The sequence below is a fragment of the Nelumbo lutea genome, chromosome 2 (assembly GCF_056320005.1).
Source record: "Nelumbo lutea isolate HS-2025 chromosome 2, American lotus-T2T, whole genome shotgun sequence".
In the NCBI taxonomy this organism is placed as follows: Eukaryota; Viridiplantae; Streptophyta; class Magnoliopsida; order Proteales; family Nelumbonaceae; genus Nelumbo; species Nelumbo lutea.
This window is the reverse complement of record NC_142685.1, coordinates 47,937,122-47,948,820: the sequence shown is the minus strand read 5'-3', so window position 1 is coordinate 47,948,820 and position 11,699 is coordinate 47,937,122. Positions and strand designations below refer to the sequence as shown.

Genomic DNA, 11,699 nt, shown 5'->3' with positions numbered 1-11,699 from the left:
GGGGGAAATGCAAGGCCGTAATCTCTTTATTCATCTTATAAAAAAAAAAAAAAGAAACAGCACTGCACAAAAATAGGGCTGCAAAAGTATCTAATCAAATCCAAATTTGACTCGTATATATTTGAGTTCCAATAGTATTTTATCTATGGGATTGGAATGCATATGAATTGCAACGAGATATTGAATAGCGTTAATAAATTAAACTAAAAATAATTAGAAGATTATACGTTAATAAAATGGATTAAAAATGACTTCAACATTATATTGCATTAGCGAAATGCATTGAAAATAAACTTAAATTTACGACAATCTTGTAAAAATGAAGAATTTGAACTTATTCCACTGATACAATATAAAATTTAAGTATGTATGAGTGTATATATTTAAATGAAATAGAATTAAATTTGGATATTGTTATATCGGATAAGGGTGGATGCATATTCGATCCAGTTATAAACATATCACTTTTTTTTTATATCTACACAATTGTGGTAGTCCACCCTCCATCCCATAACCCGCAACCCGAATTTAATATAAACATATCAAACTCGGGTCACCCTAATGGGATCGGCTTCAAATCTGAATTTGGATAAAAGGATATCGTTTGCAGCCCTAAACGGAAGGGTCTGGCCTAATTAATTGTTTATTCTGCTACATAGCTCTATTACTTAATACCCAAAAAATAAATAAATTACTAAATGTATATCTACGTAGAAATGTGCTTGATCTAATCATGAAGATATACTGGGTCTGGGCTCCGCTAAATTTGAAAATCATCTACTGGCTCAGTGTCTCTGTCCATGAAAATCAATTGGGCAGTAGTCCATAGATTAACGGCCCGGGGCTCTGTTTGTTCAATCCCGCCAAAGTCTGAAGTCCAAACCACCTTGTAGAGCAGTAGTTGTAGGAATTCCTAAATCCTAAGCAATAGCGGGCAACCAGAAGTTCGTACTTCTAAGTTTTATCATCGCATTCACATTATCTTCCATTTTAAGCATTTAACCGCATTAACAAGAAAATAAGAAATGAATTAAAATAAGAGCGAAGTCAGATGACCGGACCGGACCGGACATGTACAAAGAAAAGTCGCAGGGAAGACCCGACGCCCTTTTTCTCTGCAGATTGCGGGGACGATTTTCGGAGAAAAGGAAACCAGTTTCGGAAGTGATTGCTTCTTTCGCTTCCTGAGAGATAGTCTAGTAATCTATTTAATCCTCTGAGAGAGAGAGAGAGAGAGAGAGAGAGCACGTTAATGGATCAGATCCTGAACAAGGTGGGGTCCTACTGGTTCAGCAGGAGAGCCAGCAAGGAATTCGATTCCGTCGGCGATGATCTCAACGTATGGTCCTCTTTATCTGTATCTTCACCTACAAAACTAGGATTTCAAATATTTTCTGTTCGTGAGCAGTGTTTTTTACTTTTTTATTCTTTTTTTCTTTTTGTTAACTCTATGTTTAATCTCTTAACTCAATTGATTTTGGTTTATCAGATCATTTTGATGTTTCTTTTCTTTTAGTTGTTGGGTAACCTAGAAGAGGACCGGAATTTCAGCTTTCATAGCTAGGTTGTATTTAATTGTCGTTATTTATTCCTTAAACGCATAGTTTAAACCTGGAGATAATTAACGTTTAATGTTAAAAAAAAGTAACTTCTGGTTGAAGCCTCCGTCAATCACTGTGGGAATTCTCTTTTCAGTTTTATAAGGCATGTTGGTTTGCTTCTTGTTAATGCATGTAGTATTTTGTCAGTGGCGAAGGTCATAAACCACTGAATACTGATGATCTGCCTAAGAGGGAGATTTGGAAACCTTATCGATTTAAATGAAATCAATGATGTCTTAAACCGCAAATAGGATTATAGGAAGTGGGTTATTATTACTTTATGCTTTAAATAAAACCGATGTAAAAGTTTCATTAAATCAACATGCTTTACAATCTGAGATATACAATTTGCACTTCGCCACTTTGTACGAAATGGTTAAGGTTGGGAGAAAAGTGACCCATCTGAATTCAAAGACTGGAAATGTGAAGGAGGTTTGGGCCATGTGTCTGTATACCGAATCAAGGGACTGAGATCAATATGAAAATGAGAATTTGCTAATACTGATTGGTGTTGAGAGTTATCCAGAACAGGCTTTGGCTGATTAGCAAGCATAAATAAATACTTTTCCAAATCACTTTATATATAGCCTCCAGTGTCTTCAACTGTCCACAAAAGTGATGGTGATACCTCTCCTGCCACACATTATAAGCAGCACTGCAGAGAACAACATGACCAATATTATCAATGATAAAATCTCCTATGAAGATTCTTTTCATCTATATGATCTCACAGCACCACCTAAGCATTCTTCTTCTATTAGATTAAAGCAACTAAGGTACAAGTCAGATTTTATCTGAAAAGCTGCATCCAAAGAATAAAACGATCCACATTCTTTGTGCTTGTACTACCAAAATAGACACAGTTCAATGAGGGCTCTCCAAGTTGTGAAGCAATGTCTAGGAACATTGGGTAAGAACCAAACTAATTTCCAATCAACTTGTCTGCCATCTTCACAGATCAGGTTCCAAACTGAAGAAATAGTAAAGTCATCTATGACTGTTGAGTCCACACGACAGCATCAGCTTCTTTGTAGTTTATTTAGCAACAGCATTAAGCTGATTCCATGATTCAAGAAGCTGAGGTTAGGAAGAAGGACTATGCACCTAATCCCATTCCATTAGTAATAGTACTAACAATATCCATCCTGTCTAGTTGGCCTATTATTGTTCTTTGGCCTTTCATTATATTATATTATATATTATATATATATATATATATATAAGTGAAGAATTGTATTATTTATTATATTCATCACAAGAGAACAGACCATCACCAATCTGTAGTTGTATATGGTAGGATCTCGTCTTTCTTTGTATTGTCTTGTGCTTTCTGTTAAATGAATATAATTTCAGTTTCTGACTCAAAGAAAGGGTTTCAGTAGGTTCACAATAAGTGCCTATTGTACATATTGATATATGTTAATAATGAGAGCACGTTGTTACAAAACAGCAGATCTTAATTATGATTATGGTATAGTAGGGAAAGTTTTCAAATTTGCTGGTATGTAGTTTTATCTCTTCAACCAGTTAAGTCAATGAACGAAAACATCCCCAAAATTAACATTTGAGAGCCTGCTGCAGTTCATTATTTGACCATAGATGCATTGATAGAACAAACTACTAAGAATGTTGGCTTCCATATTTAGTATTGCAATCATAAAGATATATCATTCATGACATTTGTCCGTCCTTGACAATATTCTAGTGATTCTAAATCATTTCTGTGGTGATTGAACTGAACTTCAACCATAATGAGAAAGTTCTAAATCATTCTAAATCATTTGTTGTGAGCAAGTTCTTTATAAGTTTTACATTCTTTTTAGTCATCCATAGTTGGCATGAAAGGAGTATTTAGATTTTTCAGCTACTAGGAGTGTAGAATCTGTCAGATAATAAGTTTAATTATCACAATCCATCAAAAAGTTTATACTCTGATTAGAAAATCAGGAAGGAAGAACTTTTCCATGAAGGACTCCCTTCATAAATCAATTGTCTATAACTCTAATGGTTTTCCATCCATAGGAATATAGGATTGATATGACAGTTCATCAAGGAAGGAGATGTTCTGGGCAAGGTTCAAAGTATCGATACGCCCGTGTATCGGCAGAGGCGTATTGGTACTAAAAATTATGAGCGTTATGTTTTTTTAGTTTTTTTTTTTCAAAACTTGATTTTTGGGGAGGCTTTTTAGTGTTTTCTTATTAAGATAAGGGGGGGGGGGGGGGTCCCGAAACACCTGTGAACAGGTGTATCAGGACCCAAAAGATACAATAAAATATGCCCGATACAGGGCGTATTGTATCGATACTTTGAACCTTGGTTCTAGGGCATCCATCCATGTGATTTTTTAGTTAAGGAGTATTTCAAAAGGGTGGATCTGTGGATATGCACTTGGGGAAGGGTTATCATACTGAAAACCTTCTATAATGAAGTAGAACCAAGAAACACATCCTCAGATGATTACAGAGGGTGAAACAAGATAAAAAATAACTACATGTTGAAATTCATTATATATTTATAATTAAGGAACCTATACAACATTTTTACTAATGAAACATCATACGACCAAGTTGACATATTGTCTCATATCTATAGTCCTTGTAGATTAAAGAAACTGATTTCATCTTGTATTGGTTTATTAAGTCCAAAGGCAACAATTAATTGTGATTAGCAAGTTACCTTCTAAAGCAATTAATAGAGATACATGATTGTATTGGTTTTTGAACAATATGTGAGGTTTGTAGTCCAGTGGTACTTCCACTATAACGAAATTGTGGCAGAGCTTAAATTCCAGATAATATGTCTTGCCTATTGTGATTTTAAGACATTATTAATCAATCACCCAACAGGTTAAAGAATGGTTCAAGTTGGTGATCAACTCTAAGATGAAATGCTGCATAGATGATCTTGTCAGGTTGCTTCTTTTGTTCTTTTACAGAGATTCTTGGTTGGGTAGGATAAGTGGGGAATGGGTAGAAAGCACATTTAACCATGGTGGGGGTGGGAAATGTTGCATGGAGGGGGATATGGGAACCAGAACCTAAGGCATGTCCACGATTCTGACTCAGCAAGATGAGAAAACATGAACTCATAGACACCTCTGTGGAAAAGCATTATACCATTAAAATAGTTGATGTTTTTTGAAGCTCACATCAAATACCTGCAGAAGGGGGGTCTCAAATGTAGCCTTTGTTATCAATTAACAGTTGATACAAAAAATGACGTTCACCTTGTAAATTAGCTGTTTATTTTAAAAAGGAATGTTATATACACGTCTCCTCAAGAATCCATGGAGTGCTGAACTTTCATGCATGTCTAAAGTGGACGTGTCTATTTAGGAGAGTCCATGCAACATTAGTTCTGACAGCAAACACTGGATTTCCTGGCTTCATTCAAGATAGTTGTCAAGGCGACACCTAGGTGACAAAGGCGCCCTTTGAGGCTCGCCTCGCCTAATCGCCTAGCAATTTTCTACTTCCTACTATAAAATACTTTTTTATTCATTCTTTTTGAGATTATAATTATAAAATAGACATTATTAAACTAAAATAATTATTTTGTGTGTTTATATACTAATTTCTTTTTATGATTTTCTTATTTATTAGGGTTTAATCAACACAAACATTGCTAAATGCTGTATTGAACCCTCAAAGACTTAAAAACCTGAACCAATAAGGAAGAACTAAAAATTTTATCTAATCAGCACATTTTCCTCTTCCATATATTATTCTTCTACTACTACTACTACCAATATTTTTTATTTTTTTCTTTTCCTATAACAAAAATAAGGGTTCAGCCCCTATATTTTTTGAATTTTATTTTCCTTCTTCCTTTTCTTCTCATGAATTTGTTGATTTTCTATATTTTAATATGAAATTTATACTTTTCTTATGAAAATCATGAATAATTATTAAAGAAATATGGTTATGGTACCTAGGGAACTACCCTAGGATTTATGTTTTTAACATAAAAAATCCATCGCCTAGGCGATGCCTAGGTGACTAGGCGACAAGACGCCCCCCAGTCGCTTAGCCTCGCCTTGGCGCCTTGAAAACTATATCAAGTTGTCCTATACAAGATATGTTTTTTTACCAAATTAAATTGGTGAGAAAAATTACCTGCAATCTTTGAGATTCTCTAAAACCTAGAAGGAAAGGCATACACAAACAGGGAAGATAAAGTTCATTCAGATTCTCTTTGATGTTAAACCAGGCCATTCCATTCCACCAAAACTAACTACCATGATTGATATCTTCAGTTCTTCTTCTATGTGCACATTCCATTCATCTAGCATAATTATTCCCTAGGTTGATTGTGGATTTATTTGCATATGGCCTGCTGTTTACCATTGCGGTCTCCTCATAAGGAATTCTCAGCAAGCCAGGCTGCACTGACCTATGCCTGACTCGGTTTGGGTTCATGAATATTGATGTTTATTGTATTTGGTTTATCCATTGCATTAAATAATTAAAAAATATATAATTACTTGTTTAATTGAGTTCTCCTTAACTGACTTAGCTTGGCTTTTGAGATGAAACGATTGAATTCAGGTTTGTTCCATGACTAACCTATCATTTTTCTATATGACTTTCTGCTTTTATTAGGTTAACTTATTGCTTATTTGTGTATTAAGGCAACAACTCCATTCTTTTTTCCTTTTCTTTTTCTTTTTGTTGATCATCTAACTTCATTCATTATTTACCTAAATTTAACAAGGCTGATTGTCATTTATTAGGTTAACTTATTGCTTATTTGTGTGTTAAGGCAACAACTCCATTCTTTTTTCCTTTTCTTTTTCTTTTTGTTGATCATCTAACTTCATTCATTATTTACCTAAATTTAACAAGGCTGATTGTCATTTTCATGCTATAATGTGAGTCATCTTCTGCTTTGTTTTAGATTTTTAATTTTGTCTAGTATTAGCTAATAACTGTAATTGTTTTAGTTCCATACTGACATTAGCTTCTTAAATATTCAGTCATTGTCAAGCAGCATTGAAGGTGGAGCGAAATGGTTAGTTAATAAAATTAAAGGTACATTTCTTTCTCCCTACTTCTGGTTCCTTTCCTCTTTTTGTGTCCATTTTCATGATTCTTAAATGCTTTAATTTGAATTAGTATTTGAAATATTCTGTTTGGTTTGGTTCGGCTTGGTTTCTTGCCTGAAATTCAAATTATTGTGCATATATGCAATATTTGTGAATAGGCTTTGCTTCATTTTTTTTTTGGATCTCCAGAACATCTTACAAAGCTATTGTTGTTGCTCCTGAAATATGCCCTTGAAATAAATGAACTATTTGTAGAAAAATCAGTCCATGGGATGTAATAGTATTGTCGTTATAAATTTATAAAGCCAATAGGCCCAATATGTTGGCACTTTGAATATCTTCTGATGTAACCGTTTCTGGTCACGTACCAATTTTTTGTGATGTATCAATCTTTTTGGCTAAGTATCACGTCATTTGACCTAGTGGTGAAGTGCCTGGTGACGAACTGCCTGGTGGCGAGCTCCCTACTAGGCGGCCTGTGACTCAGAGAATGGTGGAGCTCCTTGGTGCAGTGCAACCCGACTACCCTCTGCATGAGGTGATCTTCTTTCCTTTGTAGGCAGTGGGAGCTGAGGAACCTGCGAGAACTCCATCTTTTCCTCCTCTTTGTAGGTGGTGGGAGCTGAGGGACCTGCGAGAACTCCACATTTTCCTCCTCTTTGTAGGCGGCGGGAGCTGAGGGACCTACGAGAACTGAATCAAAGGACCCGGGGGTATTTTCTTGACGAGGAATCTCCGATGCTTACATTAGCACTCTGATTGTAGAGAGCTTTGAAGATGATATTGGAGAAACGAGAGAGCTAGAGAGTAGGGATTACCTCAATTTTTTCCATCCTCCCCCCCCCCCCCCCTTGGGGGGTGAGGTCTTTACATACCGAAGTCCTCGCGGGTTAAGTGGGTGAAAAGCCTCCAAACGGTAAGACTCATCACATCCTGTCAGAACCGGGGTACGGTGGTGAACTCCTCGAGGTCGTTAGGCTGGCGCTTGTGTCAGGCGGCCAGGTTGGTGCCTGGGTCAGGTTGTCAGGTCGGCGCCTGTGTCAGTCGGCGGGTCGGTGTCTAGGCCAGGTTGTCAGGTAGGAGAACTTCCTGCGATACGCCAAACTACTCCTGTGTCTAGTCCAGGTTGTCAGGTAGGAGATCTTCCTACAAGTGGCGAGCTGCCCAGGGGAGCTATGCCGAGCTGCTTGTGGCGAGCTCCTGCCGAGCTGCCTGGCTCCTTGGCGAGCTCTTTGGTGAGCTACCGAGCTCCTTGGCGAGCTCCTTGGTGAGCTACCGAGCTCGTGGGGTATGGGCGTCTTATGGGTGGCTATGTTGGTCAGGTCGGATCATGTGCCAGGCTGATCTAGGTCGGCTAGGTCACGCAGGCCGTGCCAGGCCACGCTAGGCAGCGCGCAGGCCGCGTGCAGACTGCCCGTAGGCCTCGTGCAGGTCGCGCCAGGCCACGCCAGGCCGGCCAGACCGGTGCCCGGGTGGGACACCAACTTGGTAAGTTGTTGCCTGGGTGTTTTCCTAGTTGTCACGAGGTGCCACGTGTCGTAATTTCACTGGAGGGCCAAATCTGCCCTCATCATCTGCCCCCACACCCGAGCTAAGAGTAACTCAACAAAGGGAGTAGATTTCTTTTGGCCCGTAAGTCGAGCTAGTAAGTGCTGATCCAATTCCTTAGGCTTTGGGAGCTGCCTGTATGTGGCGAGCTGCCAATAAGTCAAGGGGGTCTCCGCCAGTTCAGTAGTGTAGCCCTTAGGCTCTAGGGCGACTTATAGTTCACTTTTGCTGATTTTGCTTCTGTTGAGGAAGAGATTGGATATTTAGCAATAGTGTGGTCCGTAGGCTTTGGGAGTGACTCGTAGCCTACTCTTCTTTGACTTTTGCCCGTGCTGGAGAGGCGACCGAGTCTTAAGTAGTAATGTGGCCCGTAGGCTTTGGGAGTGACTCGTAGTCTACTCTTTTATGACTTTGCCCGTGCCGGAGAGGCGACCAGTTCTTAAGTAGTAATGTGGCCCGTAGGCTTTGGGAGTGACTCGTAGTCTACTCTTTTTTGACTTTGCCTGTGCCGGAGAGGCAACCGGGTCTTAAGCAGTAACGTGGCCCGTAGGCTTTGCCTGTGAGGTGTCGAGCTACGATTGTGCTGCATCAGCTTCGTAATGCCGGTCACCCACTCCTACAAGAAGCTACTAGGAGCTTGACCTTCGGGGGCAGCACTACTAACTTTAGGTCGCCAGCTTACGTGGGAGCCTTGGAAGGCTCAACCGGTAAGGGCGCCTATGTAGTCTATTGGCCACCAACTCCCGCGGAAGCCACAAAGAGCTCATCTTTGTAGGGGGGACCTTGCGGAGAGGACTGATGAGGCATTATCTGAATTGAAAGTAAGGTTGGTAGAGCTATTTAGTCTGTTAGCTTCCTGCATAGTCTTTGAGTTCATAAAAAATGTAAACTATAAAGCAATAGCTTTAATTTCTAAAAAGTGAGGACTTAGCTTTGGTAAGATGAGAACTTAGCTTTTGTAGGATGAGAACTTAGCTTTTTGTAGCGTTTTCCACAGACGACGCCAATTGATGTAACCGTTTCTGGTCACGTACCAATTTTTTGTGATGTGTCAATTTTTTTGGCTAAGTACCTCGTCATTTGACCTAGTGGTGAAGTGCCTGGTGGCGAGCTCCCTACTAGGCGGCCTGTGACTCAGAGAATGGTGGAGCTCCCTGGTGCAGCGCAACCCGATTGCCCTCTGCATGAGGTGATCTTCTTTCCTATGTAGGCAGTGGGAGTTGAAGGACCTGTGAGAACTCCATCTTTTCCTCCTCTTTGTAGGCAGCGAGAGCTGAGGGATCTGCGAGAACTCCACCTTTTCCTCCTCTTTGTAGGCGGCGGGAGCTGAAGGACATGCGAGAACTGAATCAGAGGACCCGGGGGTATTTTCCCGGCGGGGACTCTCTAACGCTTAAGTTAGCACTCTGATTGTAGAGAGCTTTGAAGATGATATTGGAGAAACAAGAGAGTTAGAAAGCAGGGATTACCTCCATTTTTTCCATCCTCCGCCCCTTTGGGGGGTGAGATCTTTATATACCGGAGTCCTTGCGGATTAGGTGGGTGAAAAGCCTCCAAACGGTAAGACTCGTCACATTTCGTCAGAACCGGGGTACGGTGGTGAATTCCTCGAGGTCGTCAGGCTGGCGCTTGTGTCAGGCGGCCAGGTCGGCACCTGGGCCAGGTTGTTAGGGCGGCACCTACGTCAGTCGGCAGGTTGGTGTCTGGGCCAGGTTGTCAGGTCGGCAGGTCGGTGTCTAGGCTAGGTTGTACCGAGCTACCCTACAAGTGGCGAGCTGCCCGGGGGAGCTATGCCGAGCTGCCTGGCTCCTTGGCGAGCTCTTTGGTGAGCTACCGAGCTCTTTGGCGAGCTCCTTGGTGAGCTATCGAGCTTGTGGGGTATGGGCGTCTTATGGGCGGCTAGGTTGGCCAGGTCAAATCATGTGCCAAGCTGATCCAGGCCGGCCAAGTCCCGTAGGCCGCACCAGGCAGTGCGTAGGCCGCATGCAGGTTGCGCCAGGCCACGCCAGGCCAGCTAGACTGGTGCCCGGGTGGGATACCAACTTGGTTAGTTGTTGCCTGGGTGTTTGCCTAATTGTCACGAGGTGCCACGTGTCGCAATTCACTGGAGGGCCAAATCTGCCCTCATCATCTTCCAAGAAGAATTCGATTGATGTGGGGCAATCGGTTATCATGCATTATCTTTGTTCTTATGGTATTTATGGTAAGAATTCATATATATATTTTTCCTTTTCTGAATGAAAATCTGCAATATTTTCAATTAAGTGATCTTTTGATTTTTGCAGGAAAAATGCAAAAGCCATTGCCAGAGCTGTTGCGGGAGTATGACATGGCAGTAGGCATCCTCCCTCGTGACGCTACAAACTATGAGTTTAACGAAGAGACCGGGAAGTTAACTGTGTTCATACCATCCGTGTGTGAGGTTGGGTACAGAGACTCATCAGTCTTGCGTTTTGCCACAACTGTGACTGGGTACCTGGAGAAAGGAAAGCTAACTGATGTTGAAGGAATTAAGACCAAGGTGATGATTTGGGTGAAGGTGACCAGCATTTCCACCCAAGGATCAAAGATCCATTTCATGGCCGGGATGAAGAAATCCAGGAAGAGGGAGGCTTATGAGGTCCTTAGAGATGGAATCATTGTATATAAATTTTAAATTTTGGCTTTGTTTGAACGTATGTAGGGGTGCTTCATAGTCTTCTCATACGTGATACGTCGGTCTAGAAGTAGAATTATGTTTCTTGTTTGAAAAGCCTCTGTGTGTTTATTTGATGACTCTCACCTTTTAATGTATCGTCTAATTATCATCATTTAGGAAATTTGTTGCCTAATTCACGTAGGGATTAGTTAGCGATAGAATAGAAATATTCTACTAACATAATGAAAGAAGAGAAAAAAAAAAAAGAAAATTGCAATTTACATCTCAATTCCTCAAATTCTTCAAAATTATTTTCTTTCATTTTTTTTTCCTTTGGAATTGTAGTAGTAGGCTTGTAGCTTTTTTTTTTTTTAATTCGAAATTATCCTATAAATTGTATTTAATTTTGGATTTTAGTAGTGGTGGGTTATCAGGTTATGGCGACCTTGGTTTCCTCCTAAGTTGATCAATCCGAAATATTTAATGAACTCGATTTACTCAATCGGGCATCAAACTTCGTAAGAGACCCGCCCATCTCATCATCCATGATCTTAGATGCATAACGCGTAAAAGAGCGTTTTGACGGTTTTTGTCATGAATCATGATCCAGGAATCCCTTTTTTTAAATTGTCTAAAACTAATTATAAGTTTTCAGCATTTTTCTTAAATTCATTACAATTTTTTAAAAATGTTTAAAATTCACCACGGCACTAACTTGACATTAAACAGATTAACAGGTGTTAAACAGATTAACAGATTAGTATTTTTTAAAAATGTTTAAAATTCACCATGTCACTAACTTGACGTTAAACAGATTAAACAGATTAACAGGTGTTAATATATTATCATTTTAACTTTTATAACA

The 11,699-nt window shown here is 39.8% G+C and overlaps 1 protein-coding gene across 1 annotated transcript; it reads left to right on the top strand.

The window, feature by feature from the left end:
* Nucleotides 1-865: 865 nt before the first annotated feature.
* On the top strand, nucleotides 866-11,015 carry LOC148870460 (uncharacterized protein At5g01610-like). The gene is made up of 3 exons (XM_088970673.1): nucleotides 866-1,339; nucleotides 6,580-6,634; nucleotides 10,482-11,015. The coding sequence occupies exons 1-3, from the start codon at nucleotides 1,253-1,255 to the stop codon at nucleotides 10,850-10,852; spliced, it is 513 nt and encodes a 170-aa protein (XP_088826799.1). The 5' UTR covers nucleotides 866-1,252; the 3' UTR covers nucleotides 10,853-11,015.
* Nucleotides 11,016-11,699: the final 684 nt, after the last annotated feature.

Bases quoted from the DNA above. Each gene is read 5' to 3' on its own strand.
- LOC148870460 (XM_088970673.1), top strand. From the start codon at position 1,253: ATGGATCAGATCCTGAACAAGGTGGGGTCCTACTGGTTCAGCAGGAGA. The intron at 1,340-6,579 runs GTATGGTCCTCT...TTAAATATTCAG, and splicing joins CCGTCGGCGATGATCTCAAC to TCATTGTCAAGCAGCATTGA. The intron at 6,635-10,481 runs GTACATTTCTTT...TGATTTTTGCAG, and splicing joins GTTAGTTAATAAAATTAAAG to GAAAAATGCAAAAGCCATTG.